At 39.9% G+C, this 26,502-nt stretch overlaps 1 protein-coding gene across 1 annotated transcript in view; it reads left to right on the top strand.

Moving 5' to 3' along the window:
- The first annotated feature begins 4,437 nt into the window (after positions 1-4,437).
- The window catches only part of LOC107216923 (period circadian protein-like), a 29,849-nt gene continuing 7,784 nt past the window's right edge, over positions 4,438-26,502 (top strand). Inside the window, exons 1-3 of the mRNA XM_046736443.1 lie at positions 4,438-4,692; positions 7,853-7,933; positions 11,093-11,286. Coding sequence (XP_046592399.1) covers positions 4,601-4,692; positions 7,853-7,933; positions 11,093-11,286 — 367 coding nt within the window. The 5' untranslated portion in view covers positions 4,438-4,600. The remainder of the gene's footprint in view (positions 4,693-7,852; positions 7,934-11,092; positions 11,287-26,502) is intronic.

Here is a 26,502-nt window from a genome sequence, read left to right as displayed (position 1 = left end):
CGTCACAAAATAAATCCTTTTCCTCTCTTAATTTTCCGCTTTGTAACACTGGCGTCAGAAGTGGGATTCTTCTGAATCTCGACAGAGTTTTGAGTGGATTTTGAGTGATAAGAAGAATATACAAAAAAATGCAACGATCTCCTCTGACGAGAGCATCACGCGCGGAGCGACGAGCTGCCGGACGCGTTTCGTCCCATGAACCGGCGTTTCCTCCCGTTTCTCCTCGTTTGGAAGCTGAGGTTCAGCCCCAGCCCCAACTAGCTCTCTTGGCAGAGATCATCCAAGGAAATCAAGATTTACTGATGCGACATATACAACAACAACAACAACATCAACAACAGCAACAAGAACACCAACAACAGCAACAATTGCAGCAACAAGAACAGCAGAATCTTCTGCACGAACTCCTCTCGCAACAACGTCAAAAACAAGAAATCGTGTCCCAGGCGCTGATCGGGATCCTGCAAGGTGTGCAGAAGCTTCAGGAGCGGCCGTAGGAATTCCCAATACGCCCAGTTCCGTCCCCAGGTAGAAGGACTTCTCTTCCTTCAGTCCCGGTCCCAGCAGGGAGGACCTCCATTCATTCAATTCCGGATCAATCAAGGTCTGACGCCATTTGTGTGGGAGGCGAAATTCCCCCTGTTGCTAAAAATTTTCCACCTGCTCATGTCTCGCGACAAGCTCAGGTTAGCTCTTTTCCGCAGTGCCACGATTTTTCGTCACGTGATATTTCAGAAGTAGTTGAGCCTCCTGTCGCGTCGTCTCATCCTAGCGTGGATATTCAGTCAGAGTTCTTGGCCTTTTTAAAATCGCGCGGTACTGTCAATGTTCTCTCTCCGCAGACTCAGAGCTCGTTCGGACTCAATCAGGTCTCTGTACCTGCCGCGAGTATTGTAGAGTTGCCCTCGAAACAGTCGAATTTGAAGCCCGGTTCGTATGACGGTTCGTCTGCTTGGAGTCTATACGAACGTCAGTTCAACATGATAAGTAAGGTTAATGGTTGGAGTCCATCCCAGAAAGCAGCTAATTTGACAGCCTCTTTGTCCGGTCTTAGCCTGGGTTCTCCGGATATTCAGACAAGATCGTTCCTTTTCTTTCTATTGAATGAGTTATAAATCCAATCAATCGCGTATTTTCCCCCCAAATTTGCTTAGCGAATTGGGAATCATCCGCTTCCTCTCACTTTTGTCCTCCCAACTCTAGGGTGTGCTGTGTCCGGAGGGAACCTCGGGTCGGTTCACCTGTCCTTGTCTTGATCCCCGCAAGAACTTTGAACACCAGAAAATCTCTTCCTCTGGGATCCCTTCTGTCTCCTGCCCTTCCGAAGCATCCTGACGCGATCTGTTCTCGAGTTCCTTCTTTGAGGTGTTCCAATGTGTCTTCGGCCAAGGAATCTCATGAAGAACTGCTCAACTATCTGCTCAAGGTTTTCTGTGGTTCACCTTGAGACTGTGGGCAAATGCCAGATAGTAAAAAGGGAGTCTTCAAATTTTTAGAGCCACAGCTCCAACTCACCTTCGAGCACTGACTGCTAGATCACTTTTACAATTGTTTTTTCTTTTCCGAGTCGGGACGACTCTTTTCCTCGGGGGGGAGTAATGTTACAAAGGGTGAAATCACCCGTTTTGTCCCCATTTTAATGATCTAGTAGTCATCATAGATAAAAGACGTTCATAAACCTCTTATGTCTTTCAAAAGAATAAGGTTGCTGCGTCAACCAACATTATTGTAAAAACAGTCTATCTCGAGACTTTAAAAGGAGAGCTTCGTCACAAAATAAATCCTTTTCCTCTCTTAATTTTCCGCTTTGTAACAATATTGTAACGTATATTGGAAAACCCCTGAACTGAGTATACATCCGAAAATATATATATTAGGGTGGGCCAAAAAAATCGACTATTTTTTTTTTACTTTGTACTCCGAAAACTTGGATGGTAGAGACCTCAAAAACATTCTCTCCAAGTATGAGCTCTTAATTTTAATAGGAAGGTCCTCCGCCTCGCAGTTTTCTATTTTTTTCCTATGGTGAGGAAAAAAAACACATATCTCGGTATCTGCTATTTATAAAAAAAAAATGTATATTATATTTTCGTAAGAAATTGAATTCTTTACAAAAAAGGTCTCTTACAATTTTTTTGTATACCTCACTGTTCAGAAGATATTCACTGTCAAACTTCTAGTGTGTATTGAACGTTAGAATATATATACGTGTATATATATAAATCCGAAAATATTTTTTATAGGTTAAAGGTTAAAGATATTTGCCATGGTTGGCGCAATTCAACCGACACCGTTCTGATTCCGACTAAGACTGAGGAGTATCCTCAACTGTCGACGAATAATTAAAGTATAGAAAACCGCACAAACCATTGTTTGCCGCAACGGAAGCTTCATACTTTTCCGTTTGACGTAGAGACAAGTAACGAGTTTAGTTAGCTTCATGTAGAAAATTTACAAAATCTATTGAACAATATTTGTTGAAGGAATTTCTCATCTCACGTAGAGCAGCTATGCTTACTGTAGACGGAACTCCCAGCCCTAAGTACTTGTGCCAATCAACACGTTCGTGACGCGAAGAAAATTGATCTGGCGATTCGGGTTTTTGGCGATGAGCTACCATGAACCTGATATTAACATATTCCATTATTCCGTATCAAAGCTTTGCTTTCTTCGCTTTGGTTCAAAATGTTTTCATATCATGTCCGGGAAAAACTATTTTCGTCTAATTTCCAAGTCCTCAAGTACTGGTCTTGGTCAAGGATTTCCACGGATTGCATGAGTCGGAAACAATGTCGTCGTTTCCAGCAGGAAACTTGACTTATTGTTACCAAGTACAAACCGCAGCCCGCGAAATTGTCGCTGTAGATTTTATATAGCTTAAAATGAACGTTTTTTCGTACAATCTTTCGGCGGATGCGATAATTAACTCGACATTTTTCCAATAAAGCGTTGGCCGTTGGAGGAAATCAGAAATTTTTGTGCTAACATTTTTATTCTAACACGTCTCACCGGTTTTCCGAATCGAAGTATCGACTACGTGCAGAAAGATAATATTCATAGATGAAAGTGTTAATCTTCAAAATCAAACCGGAATGAATCCCATTGGGAATCATTTTTTCTCTGTACAATTTTTCCTCGAGTTTATTATTCAAAACGGTGAACATTTCCGTCTTCTAATCGACATAATCCGACGATGTAGATACTAAGCATAAAACCCAAGACATTTTCTAAGTATTCTCAGAAGAAAGTGTCAGAAAATGCTGGTTATTGACAGCTGTGATGTGACACTGTCTGTGGATTTATTTTTAGACAGCAGTTGCCACGCAATAACAATTGATTGCGTAAAGAGCGGACATTGGAAACAAAACAATTTTCAAATATGCTCAGTTAACGATTCGGTTGCGAATAACGACGATCAGTTTCCGAAAAGGTGCCGGCACACATCGTATGCACTTTAGAGTGGTTCACAAAGAAATTTTTTTTAAATATCAGTGCGGATTCCTTATAAAACTGTTGTTTACGATGGAAGAAAATCCTCTGCTAATTTCAGCTCGATTGAATAAGATTTAGTTTCTACATCGAAATAACACGTAAAAAAATGCCCAACTTAACTCACCGTCGATTTGTCGCGTGAAAATATAAGCGATGATGAAAAATATCAAGAGATCTTTTTTGCAGGCAACAATATTTAGTACAAAAACCGATCTACAGACAGAGTGAAGAGCTCAAAAAATCAAAAGTAATCGTATTAAATTCAGAGAAAATAAAAGTTTACATAATTTTTTGTTTTTACCAAACGTCAGGTAAATCTTATCCGATGGAGCTGAAATTTGCAGGGGATTTTATTTTTATCGAGAACAAAAGTTTTATAAAAATTCGGAACTTGAAATAAAAAAAAAAATTACCGTCGAGCCACTCTAGTGTACATACATACAACAGGGGATGAAAGCCCGACAAACCGCATTACCGTTTAGAAAAACTGTGACTGAGTTGAGCAGGGTAGAAATTAAATTCCTCCTCCGAAGAGCGAAGAATAAGTCGTGTGGCGCATCCGGATGGTGCAATGAATCCGAAAGTGACTTTCCCACGGCTAAGAATAGGTTTCGCAGGAAGACCCTTACAGACGACACCCCCGCTTTTGGAACTTTCTGTGAGTGGGAGGCTGTTGTAATTCGCACGGGGTTGGCGGCGGCTATTTTAATCTCGTTTCCCGAGGCACGTTCATCGGAAGGGGGTGGTGTTGGGGTGGGAATGTTGTGGCTGTTACGAATCCAAACACGGCGAACCGCTATCGGCGACCGGGAGGGGGATCAGAGACTCGTGTGTCTCGCCACGTGCCCAGCGTTTCTTGCGGAAATTGTTATTGCCGTATCGGTTGCCAGACATCGTGGACTTGTCGGGGATCGTAGTACTGGATCGTCAACCGTCCGGTGCACAGTTTATCCGTAGAGCCGGCTCTTGGTGATCCCTCAATTTTACTCGAAGAGTGTGAACGACGATCATTTCCTTAACGTGGCCACGATATTTATATTTCAACACAGTCGCACAGTACTTGGCGGGGAATTTCAAGTTCATTTACGAATATTGACAATTATTCACCATGGAGGTAACGTCCGTCGATAATACCAATAATACCAAAGTGATCGATTCCGTCTACTCCAAGAGCTGCAGCAACAGTCAGTCGCAAAACAGGTTGGTCCCATCGGCGTAATGTTCCTTATACTCGTAGTTACGAAGTTTAATGTGAATTAAAACAGACACAGATTTTTTTTTTTTCACCATTCGTGATTTAAACCGTCACCGTTTATACCTATCTTCGTGATCCTTTCTCTTTGTAATTTTGGATAGAAAAAAATAATACGATCCAATTTTATAGGAATGTAAAAAAATATGTGGCATTTTTTTTTGTTTTTTTTTAATACATGAATGAAAATAAAGCGCGACGATGACTGTTTATTTTCGGCAATTTCGAATCGGCAATTTAAGTCTGTTTTACTTAATTCTGCGCTTAGACCACTTTGGTCGGAAGGAAGGTTGAAAAAAGGTAAGTTGGGGTAATACGTACGTGAATTTTGAGCTTCAGATCTTAGTCTAAGTCATTTATAGAGTTTTAAAATTTTTTTTTTTTACATTCAGAAAAAATGGCAGAAGTAAAATCGCTGCTTTTACTCATGGTTGCATAACGTGACCAAACTTTGTACGGTATAAGCTCTTACATCTTAAGGTGTTCGAATGTCCATTTCTACCTTCAAATACAAGGGTGTAAGATACGGAAGATATCAGAATAAGAACGTCTTGTCTGTAATTGCCAACGTAAGCAAAGAAGAGGGCAAATTCTAGTTGTGTAACATCTTGCCTACATTTGGGGCATGCCAGCGGAACTCGATGTACGCTCAACCTCGTCTGTTCAGACTCTCGATCAGTTCTGAATTTTTTTTGGAAGTCCATTAGCCAATTAGAAGACTCTGAATTTTTCCCAGATTTTTTAAAACGAACGATTTGGAGTTGTGAATTTTTTTTTCTAATAACCTGTTTCAAAAAATACAATTTTTCAAGACGTAGTGCAAAAACGCGATGTGGGTCAATAAAATTTCAATCAAATAAGACGGTCAGTTTGTTGAGACGTTTGAGAAAAAAAAAATGGTCAAATAACCTAGAACCTCCTCAAAGGTGATGTTTTCCCCCTTAAAAAGAAAATCGATTTTTCGATAACTACCACATGATTGATTTGGACCAATTTTTTCATGAAAAAAATATCGGGCCCAATCAATCATGATGCGTTGACGAAAAATCATTTTTTTTCTTTTACCTTGGGTGGAAAAAATCACCTTTGCGGAATTTTTAGACTTTTCTACCATTTTTTTTTTTTATAATGAAATTTCGAACCGAACCGAGCATTTTATTTGAACAAAATTTTATTGTCAAACCTCACGTTTTTGCCCCACGTCCCCTTGAAGAATGTCATTTTTTAAGAGAGGTTATTTGAAGAAAAAAAATCGGAACTCGAAACTGTACAAATTGAAAAATCTGCACAAAAATTCCAACTCTTCTTATGGGCTAATGGAATTTCGAAAGAGATTAAAAACTGAAATTGATGTTGACCCTAAGTCGAGTACACGCGAGTGATGCTATTTATGCCTCCTTATTATTTATGTAGGCGTTCTTTAATTAAATTAACACGGGCCGACAAATCATTTTATATATAAATATAACATACGATGTAATAACCAGATTCACGTGCAACGATATAAAATTGATCTTGACTGTATAACCGTTGCTATTTTCTGTCTACATTCAATGAACTATTAATGGATACGATAACTTCAGTAAATTTGCTATGACTTACGAAACATCCTATTTTGAACTTTATACGATTTATATTTATATTTCCTCCTTACGAATATACCGCAGTGGCTCCAAATATATTCTCAGCACGCTACGTATAAATATATCGAAAAACACGTGGTAAGAACAAAGCCATCGTTTCACGAGTCACGTGAGCTTTAAATACCTAGTCATAAATAAACGACCTGAACCGAATTTGACCATCAATGGTTATGTCTGGTTAACACATTTCCCCACTCCGATATTGTCGGAAGGTGTATTAATATCGCTATCGTAACAGGTGTATAATCATTCCTGAGGCGGATCCGTAAGCTTCTAATTTCGACGTCTGACCACTCATTGCCGCTACTACTTATTTTCATTACGTGGCTCGTCGCGCGCTCAATATTTTTCTACTTAGTAGAAAATATTAGACCCTGCGGGCACTCGATTAAAGACACCGATAAATTGTTCGAAATTTAAGTCACGGTCAGACGAGATGTAAAATATTAATTATCTGACGATTTCCCGGTTCGTTTATAGTTACGCTTACCTCGATCCGCGATACTTACGCCATATTGCTGACTGGCTCCCACGATGGTGAAAGGACATGGATATTATTGCCTGCAGTTTGCACGTGTTCAACATGTGAGGAAGAAGGATTTTTTCACTCAACTTTCCGAGCACGAGGCAGGCCTCGTGGCGTTAGAATTCATTTTTTGAAAGAGACTTGTGTCGACGGAAAGGAAATTTTTATTATCATGTTTGTCAATCGGGAGTTATTTTTGTGTTTGCAGTTCAACTCGTATAAGCGTTTTTCCCGCAACGTGACGTTTTTCGCGGTGTATGAAAACATCCTTTTCCTCTCGTGATGGACCTATGTGATATATGCCTTATACGGCTGAGCCGTACGTAAATAATGGGGTACCGAATCCTTTATCTGCCCTTTTATCTAAATTGTAAAATGGAAAACGAAGCAACAATTATTCTGTTCTATTTAATTGAAAAGTCATTTTAAAGAGTGTACGAAAAAAAAATCTTTGCACTTTTAGTTTACGCGAAATTTTTTGATTTATTCTTCGTACCTCAAGTATAAAGGTGCATCGGAAATGGTTACCTTTTATGGAAAGTGACGCTGAGAGAAACATCGAAAAGTTTGAAGTGTTGGTGGCAAGTAGGAGCCGCTTAGCCTTGAAGTCATAAGATTGCCCAGAGTCACGTGTTAGGTGCCACGCATATAACGCCATTCCAGATATACGATTTACAGAAAGAAAATTTCTAGGGCTCCATTCTAATTTACCAGCTTTCGTAAGCTGAATTTAGTAAAATTTCACGCCAAGTAAATAATTATTAGAATTATAGGTTAGCGACGACTGACAAATACAGATACAAAAGTGAAAATTTCTATGCTATACCAATCGTCCAATTCAATTTTGGACGTCTGATTAATTTTTTAATAATATTATTATACTGAAAACGATATCGGTTCGAGATGTATAATCTTTGTTCTATTTTATCTTTCCAACAGTGGCAGTTCCAAGTCGAGGCATAGCAACAACTCGGAAAGCAGCGGCTACTGCGGTGGAAATCCTTCGACCCTTGGTTCTTGGTGAGTAAATAAAATAAAAAAAAAAAAAGAGATTTCGAGTTCCGTTACGTTCGCGTTACGTTAGAGACATGAAGATAATTATTATGATGTAAGTCTACGATATTTAATGTTGCATGGATTTGATTTTTTATCCCACCCTGCACTTGTCGTAGAAATATATTTCTTTACACAACCACATTGAAAACGCGTGATCGGACACTGTTTTATATATTCGGACTTTATACACTTAATTAATTCTACGAATTAGATTTCATCGTATTTGATAATTCGTTATTTGGATGCTTTTATCAATCGGCCATTCTAGCGTTTCATCCCCACTCCTTGATTATACCGATTATACGTATATCCATATGCACGCTGTGCATTAATGGACGCATTTTTCTACCTCTATTACTCAGCGCACGTGTAGCTTCATGTGCGGCTAGACTTGAAGATTGTACAAGTGGGAGAAATGGCTGTAGTAAATCTTTTTTTTTTTATTTACCTGTAGTCAATTCGCACTGTTGCACAATTTTCCTTCGACGAACCAACGGCTTCAACTTCTTTGATCAGTCGTACAATGCGAGTGAATTTAAGGTAATTTAGATTCAAGTTCTCCTCGAGTGCACGAGTCAGCCAAAATTTTAAACTTCGCTATATCTGCGATGTACAGCACATATTCTCCGTTCGTTCGTAAGCTAAAATCTCATGTCCAGGCTATTCGTGCCCGTTGTGCAATTATTAATAACGACATCCGTGCAAGGCTGAAGGTATTGCGTTAAAGGCCTTGTCGACGCCTCTAATTATACAGAGTTACGTGTATTCCAATGTATTAGGGTGTTTCAGAAAAAAATAATTTTCGATTTTTCACTGTGGCTCCTCCTAAAATGTTTGCTTGGGTCAAAAAAGAGATTTTGTATAAAAAAAATTTTTTTATTCACGATACTTTGTAATTTTAAAATATTGCATAGAAGTGAAAAATCAACTGAGCCCGATATTCCACGCAACGTAGAACGCTCATCTTTTGACAGAACCTTGCTTTCAACCTGTGAAAAATTTTTAGGGGGTGCCATGGTGAAAAATCGCAAATTATTTCTTTTTAAAACATCCTACGATGCATGTGTTCGTACGTGTAAATGTGTATAAGAAGCAAAGAAAAGATGAGAAAAAAGGCGCACAACCCGATCATCCCTCGTGAATTTATATTCCCATTTCCTCTATTCGTTAATCTCAGTTTCCTGCAATGATAATTGTTTCGGTCCTACAAAAAGCGACAGTTTTTTCAATTGACTTTTGCCAGCTTCACCATAATGATTAACATATTGAAAAAATTTCGGACATCGCGATCTTTGCTTTCCATGAAGCACCTGTAAAGGTTACTTAATCAAGCTAGTGAAAAAAAGATGTGAAAATGAGTCACATTTACCTTAGTAGGCTTACAAACAGACCTTACAGAATTCTTTGTTCGCATTTTCTAAAAATCAGACTCATGTATTATGTAATGTATAGATGTATATATCCTCTACTAAATTTATCGCAAATGGGAAGTCAGACATTTATTTGTATTTCACACCATGCCATTTAAATTCAGAGTTTTTATTTTCTACTCGTTTTCAAAGAATCTCGGTTAACTCTATGTATCTCGACTGAAACTTGTTATGAAACACAAGGAATGAAAACTTTGAAAATACGTCTGGAAATTTTTGCAAGCATGGGAGACTGCAGCGTATAAAAATGTAATTCTGGACTGGACGTGGACATTGTTTGTTACACAACGCGTGCTCGTAACAACGTCCCGTGAACGCTGTAAAAGAAAAAAACTGCGGAGAAAGAGTGAGAAGGAAATCATAAAAAATGAAAGAAAGGTATTGAGAAGACGGTTGAAAATATACATTTATGTTTAGCTATCATTTTTTTTCTTACCGTTGCAAGATTTTTCATCGAAAAGAAAACCAAGAAAGTGTGCCGCGACAGAATTCACTAAGTTTATAATCAATACCGTCTTATGTCGAATACAGTAGAGTTATTTTAAGTTCTGTAAGAGTGAGACGTATAATTATAAGGCAAATAATGTAACAAATAAAATACAATATACGATAAGGTATAAATAAGAAAATAAGTATATAGCGCCAACTTTGTTGGCTTCCGCGTTGAAAAGGTCGGACCGGCAATGAAGTCAATCCCGGAAGCTCGAACGTAGGTTGAGCAGCCAACAGCATGAAAACAGAGAAAGTAACGTTACGGCTGCACTTATTTCGCGGTAAAAGTGCAGACTATGTCTGAGACCGCGTGCGGAGAAAGCGCCGAGAATATTTCGTTGCATAACACAAAGATCGACTATTCTTCTCAAAACTTCTCGCGAGAAATGTTTCTAATGTGGGATATTTTTATCCTGCAGGAAGCGGGAAAGTAAAATCTGTTTTTTATTCCGCAGGTATTATAATTTGACACTCCGTCTCGCATTTTTTCATCCGGTAGGCTACTTGGATTTTATTTAGTTGGTTATTTTTGTAATAAAAATTTTTTTACGTAACATGGAGTATTTGCAGCTGCTGGCAAATATAGCGAAATGTGTTCTCGGCATAAAGCTGAACGCACGGAGTAATCGATATCAATAATTCCCAGCTAGAAATATTGAAGTGTGTGTGGGTGTCTCTTTAAATCTCACGTAATTTCAACGTGACTTGGTTGTATAATTGCGCGGTAGGCAAGCTGCGTTGTATACATAAGGTTTCAGAAACAGTTGATTATCGAAATTTAGACGACGATAATTAGGTACTATGTAGGGGATGAAAAAACGTTGATTACAACAAAGTTTTTTCAATTTTCTGTTGATCCCAACAGGTTTATCAGCTACTCACCGACAACGCCGGCAGAACTGCCTGGTATAATGGAGGTAATCCCATTTCGAAAAGCAGAGAACCAAACAGATTTAGATGTAAGAGAAGGAGATGGGAGTAAGATGATGATAAAAAGAAACGATAATCCCAAAATACCGCGGTTGAATTGAGCCTGCGTTTCGTGCTGGACAAGAAAAATCGATCCGAGTTGAACATTAGCATGTATTTTGGGATTATCTGTTAATATTTGGCGCAAGTACGACTTTGAACCGTCAGAGAAGAGGGTGTCAGAAACGAATTAAACTCATTTATAAACCATATTTCTCTCTTACCTCTTCAGCAATGTGGCTGTACTCCAGCCCATCAGCAAGCGAGAGGACAAGGAGCACAAGCAGAAAAAATCGAAGCCGGCCATCGTTGCTCCAGCGGAGTCCGAATTTCCGGAAGGAGGTAAAGAGTCACCTCTGCAGGATGGAGCTACTCCGGTTTCCACCTTCGTTGGTGTTTCCCCGCAGACGGAATCGCAAGAAACAGGTTGGTTCAGACTAACAATAGCTCAACGACAAGTTTATTCTCCATTGCACAAGGTAATAAAACCTAAGCTATATCGGGGACCTTGCATGCGTAATGCTTTTACCTTGCCACTAATATCAAAAGAAGCAAAAGGCAGACGGGTGTATGTATTTTTTTTTTTATCGTATCTAGGCTTGAGACATGAAAATATGGTCAGAAACGTTGAAATTGACGTTAAGACGTTGAAAAAATGTTCTACTACAATAACTGCATAAAAGCGTAACCGTCAAAAATTTTTATTTTTTTTCTATTGTTCTGATAATTGATGATTCGGATAATCGACGTTCAAAAAATCGACATCGTCACTGTATAATTTTGTTGGATTCAATTTTTTATGCGTTTCGCACAAAAAAAAAAATTGGTGGTTATGCCGTACTGTTTTTATATTCGAGAATTTTTTTTACAACGTTAGTAGCATAGCTATGAGAGTTCTACTTACAGATTCCTGTTACCGACACTTACCGACATTCTCCCCAGACTCAAAACATTTTCCGCGATGACGTCACAGTCTGCCGTACCGACCTGAGGTTAAAAACGTGCAACCTTACCGACAGTTGTATCGGTCGACAGTAAGAATCGCACTGCCTTACCGACAATTCTTATCGGTAGAAGGTCAAAATCGTGCTGTCTTACCGACCGAAGGTCAGAGTCTGTGCGTAGTGCTCGCCTGCCAACGGTAGAGGGCGCAGCAGGGGCGAGAACTTTCTTACCGTCCCACATTCTTTTCCCACGATAGGACTGCTGATGTGTAACATTAACCACTTCAAATTCCTTTCCCACGGTAGGACTGCTGATGTGTAACATCAACCACCCCCACATTCTAAAGTTTTTTGCAAGGTTTGAAGCGACGGACAGTCAAAATCCAGCATATTGATGATTTGAACTTTGGGGACAATTTTGAGCAACCAATCTCGTTTTTCTTCTCCTTTTACGTACATGGTTTCAGTTTTGCACAGCCTGTTTTCAATGGGCCACTCAACTTCCTCAAACGGTATGGTTCCACAGCTCCAAGGTAAACCGTGAAAATCGCGTTCTAACCAAGAATTTTGGCTTCTGTATTTGACGTCCAGTAAATCCCATTCGTAAGGTGGCTTGAAGAAAAACATTGATGGAGATGCTTTCGAGTAGATTGAAATTATAGCCAATTCTTTCAGTGTGAAGGTATTGTTGAAAGGTCTACGAAAGCCTTGTATGTCAACGATAAGCTCCATTTTTGAACTGTGCGAGATGGTGGGAACGGGTCAGCTTCATACCAACTTTTTCACCCCACCACTGAGCGGGTTGTATTCGACAATACGATCGTGCACAATCAAGCAGTACGCCGATGTTTCAGCGGGAAAGTTGGCTTTAGCTTCAAATTCAAGACGGATGTCGACAGGTCCGTACTTCAAAGATGCGTTTTGTTTTGAACAGTTGATAACGAATAAGGGGACGTCTCGAAGGAATTCACTCTTTGTCAGCAACGGCTCGGGGTTCTTGTCGTAGTAGGTAGCTTGAAAATTTGTGTACATCTCGTACAGGAGCGCGTACAGATTACGACTCATGTTGAGGTTCAGGTTACCGTACGGATAAGATTGAGAGTTTAAAAATAGCTTGACGTCCGTGATATTGCAATGATCGAAATGACTTGCATTCTTGCTGGTCTCGTTCTTTTGACTTGTTTGGAAACCCAAAATGACGTAACGAGGTTTTTCAAGCTGAGTGGAAGTTTTCACAGTCCAAACGTGTTTCGATGTTGTGGGAAGTAAGGGATATTCATACATTTCCCAACTGCGGAAGCTCATCGAAATAGGCGGATCTCTCTGAATGAAATTTAGTAGGTTAAGTTTTTTCTGATCCGCGAGTTTCAAATACGGTATTAGCCAATCTACTGCATTGATCGTGATTTTGAATTCCTCCTCTTGAGTCTGCATGATTGCGTTGACCTCAGTTTTTGATCTCGTCAAAATTAACTCATGTTTAGCGTTGGCAACGATCTTGCGGTAGTCTTCAGCGAAACCCAATATCATGCTGAGTGGTATCAGTACGTCAAAATTACCCTCGGCATCGGTTAATTTTTTCTTCTCTTCTACATCAAGCCATCCAGCGTTCTCCATCAGCCAAGTCTGACCAGGGTGCAGGGAAGCGTAACCCTTCATGAGACTTGTCAAGCCAACGCTCTTGCTTCTATCAATCTCAACTGCATTGATTTCGTAGCGAATTTCTTCAAACAAATGACAGATCCCGTTGTTTACGAGCTGTGTGTTCACAGTAGCTGTACCATCAGGTTTGAGGAGTCGTTCATGGATATGTACCGAACTTTTGCTGGGTAATATGCATAAGTCCTGATGCTGAACGGTGATTCGAATTTCATCGCTGTTGTTGAAAGTTGACGAGGCGTAAGGTTCGTGAGCGTGAATCTCGTAATGCGCAACGGATTCGTCAAAGACGACTGGTGTTTGAATGTTTAAGATTTCTTCCTCCATGGTACGTAGCAGATGATGAAACAGCAAAATCGCATTTTTAGTTGTCGGAAATTCCTCTTCCAAAAGTGGTCAGTTTCAGACCCAGAGCTATCAGGAACTCCACGTTTCGAGGTGTTAATGGTTCGAAAATCGATCGATGACTGACTTGATCGGGGCATGCCGACTTACTGATATACCTACTCTTTGACAGTCTGTTATATACAATTCCCATCGTTCATTGCGATTTGATATGTAGTCTCACAGTAATAACTTCTCCACAAAAATTAACCAGGTTTCCGTCTTGATCCACTAACCAGAGCTGAACGTGATCTATGGTCCTGACGGTGATCGGAAGGTAAATGACGTGCGATGGTACTTCCACGATCTTATATCCTGGTGGAACAGTCGGGAAAAACTCGTGAATAGTGTGTACTTTGTGTCCATTGACGTAGGCGCCCGTTGTAATGCTGCACTCGACTCGCAACGCGTTGACCTTGAGTATAGTTACAGGCACGTCTGATTCGTAATTTTTATCAACCTCCAATACACGTGGTGTGAATCCCAAAAGTTGAGCAATGGAATCGTTCGGCTCAAAGTTAATCGTGTGGTTGCATGTGATTTCGCTGCGTAATGTATTATTGTTGGGTTTGATGGCGAGTCTGATATCTGTATTTCTTAGCACGTTTTGAAGATACTTCTCTATGTCCTCGATCTCGTAGCTGCCGGTAGGTATGGTGATCACTTTATCAGCTACGTAAATTTTATTGTGACCAACATCAACGTTGGGAATCGAATTAAAGATTAACAATTCTACCAAGCCAACAGCATAACTTTTATCACGAGCAAGTTCGATCGGTGGGAAATATTTTCGGGCATTTCGTTTCGCATGAAAACACCGCGGAAATGCGGAACCTCAAAGATTTTTGCATATTTCAACAAGTCCCAATCAGTCAACGCTCGACGTGGTAGCATCGCATCTAGTTTCTTGAAAGATGGAGACCAAGACCTGCTTTGTACGATTTCATATGAAGCCCTTTGCCCAACGCCATAGCTTCCATAGTTTTATTGTGTTGTTTGCTCTCTCCCAGTTCTCGTTTAGCAGCACTTGCATCGTTCACAGCTTTTGCTATACCTGCCGCACCACCGGCTAATGCGCCTGTAGCACTAAGTCCAGCGAAAATAGGAATCAGAAACGGTAGAAAACCACCGACTTTTGAAGGTACTGGTAGGACGCGAGGTGTTCGCACTTTACATTTACCACCCGATTTTTTAACGGCGTTCTCAGCTCCCTTCAGCGCAGATTCGATAGCTACGTTTGCATCGTTGCTTGGAACCATAGAACGTTTTGCAGCATTTATAATTTTTCTCAAGGTCACATTTTTTGATTTTCGAATTCCCATTCCGAGTTTTGATTTTACTTTCATTGTATTAGCTATTGCCCAAACAGCTGCCTTCTCACCCAAATTCGCGTCCTTTGCGAGAACCCGTTTCCAAGCTTTCTCAGCCAACACCCTAACAGCCTCGTTTCTAACTTCAAGATTTTCACGATTCTGCGAGTAAGCAATGTCGTGGTCCTTGCAAGCTGCGTCGAGAAGATTGATTCCCGGATCACCCAGCGCGAGTCTCTTTGTTAATTTTGTACCAGGCCCACAGTACTGATAACCAGGTACATGCAATTCGACTGGAAGGCTGTTGATGATTTTATTCACCAGACCCTTGCCACGATGTTGCCGCCTGCTGCTTCGTTTACCTCTGTACGCGATCATGTTCGTGCGTTGACTGAAGAAAAGTGCTTTAAAACGGGATATTAATAGCAAATCCGATCAGTCATGTCCGAGATGCGGTTTGAGAAACAACCTACTCAGCTTCCCGTGATGAATTTTGACAAACTTTCGGAGCAAAATGTCAAAAGGCACAAACGGCACGGTGAATTACTCCCGAATAGTGTACGTACAATATTCTGTGGACAGTCGAATTGTGGTAAAACTAATGCGTTGCTCACACTTATAACCCATCACAACGGACTCAGATTTGAAAATATCTACATCTACTCAAAATCTCTCAACCAACCTGAATACCAATTGTTGAAGCAATTGTTGGACCATGTTGAGAATACGGAGTATTTTGCGTTTACCGAGCGTGAGCAAGTGATTACACCGGAAGAAGCACGGCCCAACGCAATAATCATATTTGACGATGTAGCGTGCGAGAAGCAGGACAATATTAGAGCCTACTTTTGCATGGGTAGACATCACGACGTTGACTATTTCTATCTCTGTCAGACGTACGCGCGTATTCCCAAACATCTCGTGCGCGACAACGTAAACTTACTCGTGTTATTCAAACAAGACGATATGAACCTGAGACACGTATACATATAACGACCATGTAGACACCGATATGTCTTACACAGAGTTTAAAAGTGTGTGCTCTGCATGCTGGAACCGTGAGAACTACGGGTTTCTGGTGATCGACAAAGACATTGAGCTCAACGAAGGATGATACACGAGGGGATTCCATTCTTTTGTTAGCCTGGAAAAGAAATAAAATTTAACGTTTTCGAGCGAGAGACGCAGTAGCGTTGCAGACTCAGTTGCGTCAACATGCAGAGCTCTGAAATTTCTAAGCAAAAAGATGTCCTACATCAGATCGCTCAAGTAAGTGCTGCGATCCGTCGAAAACATAGATTGCTCAAGTCGGGCAAGGAATCTACGACTCAGAAATTGAGTGACGTTTTCAAACCAGTAGTGACTCCGTTGCAAGAACTGGTGAATGTTACAAAAGATACTAAACCTGTAAAACAAGAGGTGGAAGAAATTAAAGAAGAAATAAAGCAGATGAAAAATGAAACGAAAAATGAAACTGTCTCGGAAATGACGATTCCTTCGCTTCGGCAGGAGATGAAACAATCGTGGAAACACCGGTCGAGAAAATCGAGGATGAGTATTTTGCACTGATGAGAGATGCGAAGACAAAAGGTGAATTGGACAACGTGTACGTGGTACGCAACCTCTCAAACGGACTAATGATTGGTGATTCGTTGATATCTTTTGAGAGTGACTACATTCGTATTGGCGATACGCTTTACCCGAAAACGAAGGGTTTGCTGGAACTTTTGTTCAAAAATGTAATAATTTTACTCTCAAATTTTTATTGTTCGGACACGTGTCTATAATTTAATTTTTTTCTTTCCTTACATAAACGTTTGAACAAAAATAAATACTCGTCATACCGCTCCGCACACACACTCATACAAACATCCGCACATTCAACATTCACAAGATTCAATATTGATGATTTTGATTTCGTGAGCTCAAGAGGAAATAAGCTTCTAAACAAATTCTTCTTATCTTTTAATTGCGACGATATACCTCGTTGGCTCCTCACCCTGGAATCCAGAATCGATAAGTGGTCCACGACGTTAGAATTTACTCATTTCGAATGATCAGATCGAAATGAGGCCGATGCTGAGTAGATATGTCGTAGTCCGCGATGTGTTCTCTCCAACGGATCCGGGGCGAAAGAGAGCGAATTCACCAGCCGTCTGGTCAGCTAGCCGATATTTGGGGGAAGGGATTATCGATGATTTTCGAGAAATCCCTTCTATCTAGGTTTTCCAACAGGGCGCGTCGATTCAAACGAAGAAGACCATTACAAAAAAAAGCCTGACGGTTCTTCTGTGAGCGCCGGAGATCGGGAAAATTCCAAAAACATAATCCTCGCAACGAACGCGCATAAAAAGTATTACTCATCCGATGGGGCTGTTCGAAACGATAACAGTTACAAATTCAAAAATGTCATTGCCGAATTGATGGATTATTCCCCATCACCTCACCGAAAGGGTAAAGGTCTACTTCCGCAAGCTATGATCACTCGACAAAGTGTTGAAACGGAATACGTTTTCTGGGATGATCCAAACGAGTTAGTGGAGCGTTTTCGTTTACTCCTGGCATCTCAGGTAGCGGGAAATCCGAGTCACAATAACGAAATAATCTCCATTATCGAAGAGCTACGCGAAGCAGGAATCATTTATTAAGCAGCTCCCATCGTTTTTGCATTCATTACCGAGATGAGCGTCGACGTGTTTGGACGGCATCTGGATAAAAACACGGCCGCGAGCACTCGCGGTCCTCCGGGTGTCGGATTTCAAATAACAGCGGACGGGCATTACGATATACGGAACAAGAGACTGTGGAATGTCGCAGATCCCGCAGAGCCGAACAATGCTGTAACTTTAAAAATCTTGAGACGAAAATTCAACGTGCTGCAAAAACAAATCGACAACCTCGATCAAATGATCAAAGCTTTGGAGCTCACCACGGAGAAAGCCTTGGATACCTTTTACACAGACTTTAAAACAGGCAGAGACCTGTCGATTCGAAACGCTGATAACATTTCTCAATTGGACACCCGACTAAGAGCGTTGGAATATGAACGAGGAAAAGCAAGCACTGGTGACGGAACTGCATAAGCCTGCACGCCGGAATTACCCGCGTCGACGTGTAGACGTGCGCGGCATCGACGAGACCTGGCAGGCGGATCTTGTTGATATGACGTCATACGCTGGACAAAACAAAGGCTACAAGTACATGCTCACAGTCATTGATATTTTTTCAAAGCATCCGTGGGCTGTACCGATAAAGAGCAACTCTGGAGATGATGTTACGAAGGCAATGGAATCTGTGCTTGTTCAAGGACGGGTGCCGAAAAATTTACACGTCGACAGAGGAACGGAACTTTACAACTCGAAATTTGCATCGCTTATGACACGTTACGGAATCAAACTTTACTCCACGTACAGTAATTTGAAGGCTTCGATCTGTGAACGTTTCAATCGCACGCTGAAAGGTAAAATGTGGAAACGGTTCAGCATGCAAGGAAGCTACAAGTGGCTGGATATCTTATCTGATTTGGTTTCAGCTTACAACAACGCCAAACACCGAACCGTAAGAATGAAACCGTCCGATGTCACCGTTGCAAACGAAAGACTGTTATTATGTCAGGCGTACGGAGGGCTTCGAGCGATACTTACCATATCGGCAAAATTCAAATCCGGCGACAAAGTTCGAATCAGCAAATTCAACAATGTCTTCGAGAAAGGTTACACTCCCAATTGGACGACTGAAATATTCGCGATAACTCGAGTGGAAAATACTCATCCTGTGACGTACAAGCTCAAAGACTACCGAGATCAACCCATCGCTGGTGGTTTCTACGAACAAGAGCTCCTCAAGGTTGAACATCCGGATATCTATCTGGTGGAGAAGGTGCTCAAGAAGCGTGGAAGAAAAATATACGTTAAATGGTTAGGTTTTGACAATACACACAACAGTTGGATAAACGAATCGGACATATAACATTAAATAAATGAATTTTTTGTAAAAACGCATGTGCCTCTTTATTTTATACCCGACACATAACAAGTATGCATCTTTATTTTTTAGCCAATCGACAGACATATGCATCGTTGTACAATTTTTTATATTTCGCAGCGTTCTTATTCACTATCTTACATAATAATATTTTATACATCATGGTACAGTTATAAATTACAAAGCTAAGGTGCAGGCTTGTAGCCCCACGGAAGCGTGTCGGTTGTGTTTTGAAACACGATCCGCTTGTCGTCATTCCAGCTCAGTGCCACTTTCTGCTCTTCTACGGTGTATACCTCGTGCTTTCGACTTAATATCAAATGCTGATTTGTAGACAAATTTTCACGGTTCAAAACACATTCCAAATAATCGTTGAAAGTTATTTTTCTCAACGCTGATCCTTTGACACCTTTGGCACGTTTATTGTCTTTCTCATCTTCTAAGACTCGGAATGCGTACAATTTAGCTCTTAATCCTACAAATTCCAGCATTATTTTCCCGTTATTCTCGTCTTTTATCAAGCCGAGAACTTTTTTGTTCGCTAGAGGCATTCCATAAACGTTGTCAAGCGGATAATCAGACGTATCGAATTTATGCAAGTCCTCCTTCATATGTTCGTATATGTCGGGGACGGTAAAATTGTAAATCAAACTGTCGGTATCCGTATACATTAATTTTGCTCGGTTGCCGAATTTCCGTTTAATATAATTATAATGAAAATCGTAGATATATGTTTTAGCCAGATCCATGATGCAGAAACCTGCATACAATGGTTTATTCAACTTGACTTTCGTCTTACTCATTTCGACGATAATTATATCTTTGTCAAAAACGATGCAGCTGTGAAAATTAGGTTTGGCTATAGTAGCTCTAGTACCGTATCTTCCATCCCATTTCGTCATCAGCCTGACATCTCTATACTTCCTAACATTTTCCATTGTTTTGCCAAAAACTGCGTTGTTCATCAGTTTGTAAAAATTTTTCTCGAATTCGTTGTGAGATTTTTTCCGCAAATCGGTATTCAAATCTATGTATTTTTTGAGCCACGGGGTTTGTCTGAATTTGAGAACTATGTGAATTTTGAGTAATTTTAAGCCTAATTGTAAGCATTGTTTCAAAACGCTATACTGAACAACTTAGTTTTTCTTGGAAAGTAGCGTGGGCGTCAATTTCGGTTGCTTACTATTCGAGATCGGACGTATATAGTGCTCCGGACACAGTGGTAAATCTTTATGAATTTCATGCAGTTCCTCAGGATATTCCAAATCCACCTCCAGTATGTAACCAAACTCCTCATCGTCCGAGATGGTAAGAACGTCGCATTGTCCGAAGTCTGATACCCATTCGAAGGAACTGTATGGCAGAGCAAAGCTCATAGCAGCACCGTACAAATTATTAACGTCAAAGTACATGAGATAAGATTCTTCGACCTCAGGATCGAATTCCTATCCCATATATCTATTGTTGGCCGTTGCGTATCTGTTCGAACACTGTGACACACCACCTCGAATACCTTTTTAGATAAACATAACCATATCTATGTCGGTGAGAAGCTCGAGCTCGATGTCGGTACACTTTAACATCGCATCAAACGATAGACCGGGCGCGGTGTAATAATGTAACGGGTCCAGGTTGTACGTTGTCCAACAGCTCTGTCGAAAGTTTTGAAAAACGTCGGCTAGTAAAAATACGTCCGTCTGTAAATATAAGTCCGAATACTCTCCCAAAGTTTGAACGTTAAAAGTTTGCCAAACTTTACATGCATGTGCATAGTCGTCATCTGATGTAACCCGATCATTTAATTTTGAGTAAAATTGATGTTTGGATGGTAGCCGTCTGTCCTCGAACTTCTCCCAACTGTCTATGTATTCGTACGGGAACACTCCTTTTCTGGTCAATAGCTGAAATTTATCTGAGCTACGATAAAATTTTTGTGTGATTGAATTTTGATCATCACCGAGATACGATGCTAATTTCTCAAGACTACTGGGCATGAAACGGTACGAATCTATGAATCTAAACTTTATATTTGTCCCCTTGACATATTTTGTAAAAGAAATATACTTTTCTTTGTTTACGGGTAGAAGCTCAATTGGGTCCTCGAACGATGTAGCCAGTGCATTGATCAGAAAATGCGAATCGTAACCCGACAGATTGTGGAATATCACTGGGATAGTGTGCGAATTTTGGTAATTTAGATTGCAACCTCGATGAGCAGCACCACGGTACTTTCCCATGAAATGGCAGTGATCGCGATGTTTCACGTCTGTGAGTGTAAACGGTTTTTCACAAATGGGACACACTGTTGTTGAATGAAATTCGTTAATTTGATTGAAATTGAGCGGTTCCATCGGTACAACAGTTTTGAAATAAGCCTCTAACGAATGTGCCAATTCCGCTAACTCATTCACAAACCATTGAATGCAAGTCTCTCCATGATTAATTTTAAATTTTGAAGTTGAATCGTCAAACGCACAATGTAGATAGTAAGCTGTACTATACGGAAGATGCTTCTGATAAATTCTTCTTGTACCCATCTTTTTGAGCGTAGGTTCCAGTAAACATTCTAGATCCGCGTAAATGCAGAATGGAACGGTTTCTTTGTGCTTGAAATTTTTGAATTTCAGTATCTTTCCCTCCTCTGTAGGTAGAATAACTTTGGTTTTGTTTAAATTCATGCGATCCACGTTGTGCTTTGTCAAACATCTTTCAGAATGAAAGTAAGTCAAACATCTATCGCACAACCAAGTACAACCATTACGTTTAGAAATCTGAGAACTTGTTAATCGAGACAGATTTTGAATACAAGTAAAATGAGAGATTCTATTTTTTTCATAATTTTCCATATCACCATCATCGTCATCGTCAGTGATTTCAGTTTCTATCGCTAAAAGATGAATTACAGGTTTATCAGACTCATTCTGAGTCAGGTGAATCGGTACTATTTCACTTTTTTTCCGATCACCTTGGTCTATGCCATAAACGTTAATTGAAAGACCGTTAAGCTTCTCAAATTTTGAAATGGTGTTTTTGTCTAGAGACATAGGAAACTTTATACCATTATACCGTAGCACTGAGCTGAAATGCGGGTACGAGCTGGTCGCGTCGGGATTGTTGTTGTCGGCTGGGAACAGAGCTGCGGTGACCGACCAAAGAAAGCAGTAAGAGTCGTTGTTTCTGATGTTTACCACAGCCTTCTTATCACTGATATGCTTAGGTAACGAGGTGTATGTGAACACACCGCCTCGTAGTGGCACGTACTTGTTGATATTCACAGTCAAATTGATTATTTCAGTCAGCGACCAGCCTGAATCCTTTTCCTGGAAATCTTCCACCTTTTTCAACAAACGCTCCGTCGCGTTTTCGATGAACCATTCGTTGATATCCGTTATCTGGAGGATGATTTCATTTCTCGTATTAAAAAATTTCATCTCTTCCACCGTGTGATCATCTTTTCTAACTTCAAACTTACAAGCCAGGATAACGTTGGCTTTCAAGCTCCTGTCTTTCTTCAAAGCGTTTTTTAGTCCTGTCACAGCTAGTACCTTTGCGTCTTTTAGAAATCTCTCCACATCTTTATGCTTCAATTGACGATGGATCCAGTTCGAATTCTCCCCTCGAAAGCTGATTCCAAATCTTCCCAGTGAACTCAATCGCTTCTTCTTACTTTCCGCGTACCTCCACCCGTTTTCTGAAGACGTTTGAATTTTTCGGCGAGCACTTTCAAGAGTCCGATCGTTGTGATAATTCTCATCTTTTCTCGAATCGATGAAGCCTTTCGCAAAATTTTGTTCAGAAGGCGAATATTTTGACTTCCGAATTTTATCGATTTTTGAATTTCTGCTGTTGATGATGATTTGTCCAAGATTTTGTACGCCGATTCCATAATATCGATCAATCTCAAACACTTCGCGGATTCCATCTTGAGCTTTTTCCTCACGTATACTTGACAAGTTGAAACTTAATGATCGTTTGCATTGATGAGCGTCCTTTTTATAGGACAGCAGTCCGTATGTTTGTGTATGCGCGCGCACCTTTTAGCATTCCTAGAGCGATAGTAACCCAACACCGCAGGCTCTGAATGTACCGCAGCTATCGGTCGACCTTGCACTCTGGTCTTGACTGAACCCGTTCAAAATTCATCGTTGAGTTCACATGACAGTTACAAGCCAAAAAGAATGTCACGTGGTTAATATCAAACCGGCATCCGAGTAAGTGAAAAACAATTCTCAGAACCATTAATTTTGGAATGTCGCGTGGTTGACAACGTGGGAAAAGAATGTGGGGTGGTTGATGTTACACATCAGCAGTCCTACCATGGGAGAGAATGTGGGGTGGTTGACGTTACATATCAGCAGTCCTACTGTGGAAAAAGAATTGGAAGTGGTTGATGTTACAAATCAACAGTCCTATCATGGGAAATGAATGCGGGACGGGTAACCGACATCCAGGTCGGTGAAAAAGTTCACGCCCCCCGCTGCGCCCTCTACCGTTGGCAGGCGAGCACTACATAAGGACTCTGACCTTCGGTCGGTAAAACAGCACGATTTTGACGTTCTACCGATAAGAATTGTCGGTAAGGCAGTGCGATTTTTACCGTCTACCGATACAACTGTCGGTAAGGTTGCACGGTTTTGCCTTCAAGTCGGTACGGCAGACTGTGACGTCATCGCGGGAAAGGGTTTGAGTCTGGAGAGAATGTCGGTAAGTGTCGGTAACAGGAATCTGTAAGTAGAACTCTCATAGCTATGCTACTAACGTTTCTGGATTTTCGCTGAAGTGAGCTGTGAAGATCAAATCATGTGAAACATTTGAGTTATTCATATTATTCGAGATATTCAAATTATTCGATTCGAAAATGAGATGGAATATCACTTATAACTATTCGATTAGTTTACATTTGAAATTCGTCGCGACGAGATACATTTTTGACTTGTGTGTGAAGCTTGTTGATATGTGCACACGTGTGCTGTATGTGGCTATTAATGTGAATTACATTCACTTAGCCATTTTTGAACGGTGGGCCGTTCATTTTTGCTGATATGAAATACACATATCATATTTTTAGCGAGAAAAATTTGCTAGAGAAGAGTACAATTTCGAAATTGTACTCTTCTCTATTCGATTACTGTCGAATTATTCGTGATTTAGAATTATTGGCACACCCCTAGAATATAGGTGATATATGATTTTTGCCGAATGGAAACAAAAGTGATACGAGGATTAAATTATGTTAATTCTATGTGTTGCAACTAATGCATCTACGACCAAGGGTGGAGTAGTAGAAAATGAATACACAAACTAGAACTTGATTTGGGTGTATTCAAGGTGCCATAGAAATCAAACTATAAACAGAGTTGTTTTGGAAGCAGAGTAACTACTCTGACAACACTCACATCACGACTGACCTCCTAATTTATCAGCTCATTCTTACACCTCTATGACACACTCACACACATACATGCATACATTATACAAAGCATCATATTGCTTGTAACACTATGCAATCTAGGAGTGCCCCTTTCATCGGTTCTGAATGGAGTGTTTTCATAGAACCCTATCTGTGTCAGTATACACTACCGGCGGAAAGTTTTCGGACAAGAGTTGGAAAACGGGCCGGAACGGTTTTTTACGCCATTTCGCCGGTAGCTGGCCTAGGCCAATTTGACTAACGGCATTTTAAAGAGAGGAGATTCACCTACATTTTGGTTTTTTAAAAAAATTTTGACGATTTTTTTGACAATTAGCAGACAGTTTTGAAAACGACCATTTTTAGTCGTTTTTTTGTTCCGTTGTGAGTGGACCCCATTTGCAGTAAAAATATTTTTTATGCATTTCTCCGACTAACGTCATAAAGGGGGAAGCCTAAGCTTCAATTCCGTTTTTTAGAAAAATTTTTGCGATTTTTTTTCCCAGAAATATTTCGTTTTTTGATAAAAAGCAGACAATTTAAATATTGCACCGTAGTACGAAAACGACGAGGTTTACAAGAAAACCTTACGACGGTAAAAAGTTGCATTACTTCTTGCTGAGTGCATGTGAATCACTTAAATACACAATATTATTGATTTTAAAATTAAAACTATAGACTTCCAATGAAATTTTAATTAACAAATTTCATTAATCAACGATATGAGTCAGTTTTGTAGCATTTATAAATTAATAACATCATTATTTCAAACTGTTCGATGTTTGAGGCCTGATAACTCCGAAACGACTTACCTTACGCAAATCTTTATTCAGATCTTTTTTGTAGAGCGTAACATTTCCTACAAGAATATGTTTTGTTTATATATATCTTCACACTGATTCGTTTTCGAGCAATAAAATTCTAAATTTTCAAAAATTCTTTCCCATGTTATTTAAATGGGAAATAGAAAATTGAGAATCGCCACCTCTAAATATCAATATTAAGAGCTCATATTTTACCGAGGTAATTTTTGAAGGACACTCGGAAGATTTTTCAATGTTCTTGGAAAAAAAAAGAATAGTCGGTTTTTTTGAAACACTCTAATATTTATTGTATAGACCAACATGACAGGAAAAAAAGAGAAATAGTACCGATTCACTTGAGAGTGAATAAGTTTAACAAACTTGTAATTCATGTTTTAGTGTTAAAAACCGGAATTACTGACGATGACGATTTTGATATGGGAAATTGTGAAAAAAAAAACAGTCCATCATTTTGCTTGGACTCGAAATTCATCTCGATTAACAAGTCCAAAATTGTTTACCTACAGAGAAGGAAAAGATTCTGAAATTAAAAAAATTCCAAGCATAGAGAAACCGTTTCGTTCCGCATTTATGCGGATCTTGAATGTTTACGGCAACCTACTCATATTAAAGTGTCGAAAGACAGAACAATTTACCAGAAGCATATTCCATACAGTATAGCATATTACCTTCATTACGCATTTGACGATTCCTTTTCAACATTCAAAATCAACCGTGTGGAAACTTGCATCTAATGGTTTGTGAATGAGTTAGAGGAAAGACGTGAAACATCGTGATCACGGTCATTTCACAGGAAAGTACCGTGAGCATATCAAGGCTGTAGTTTTAATTATCAAAACTCACATACTATCCCAGTGATATTCCACAATCTGTCAGGTTACGATTCGCATTTTCTGATTAAACCATTGGCTACATCTTTCGAGGGTACTATTCAGCTTCTACCTGTTAACAAAGAAAAGTACATTTCGGAACGGACGTAAATTTTCGATTCATATAATCGTTCCGTTTCATGGCAGACAGCCTTTAGATATGAGCAACGGATTTGGATGGTAATCAAGAAACAATTACACGTAAATTTTGCACCAGTTCCGTCAGATTTGAGTAATTAACCAGGAAAGTTTATTCTT

This window comes from Neodiprion lecontei, chromosome 4 (genome assembly GCF_021901455.1).
Source record: "Neodiprion lecontei isolate iyNeoLeco1 chromosome 4, iyNeoLeco1.1, whole genome shotgun sequence".
In the NCBI taxonomy this organism is placed as follows: domain Eukaryota; kingdom Metazoa; phylum Arthropoda; class Insecta; order Hymenoptera; family Diprionidae; genus Neodiprion; species Neodiprion lecontei.
The sequence above is the reverse complement of the archived record's forward strand: the minus strand, read 5'-3'. Positions and strand labels throughout refer to the sequence as shown.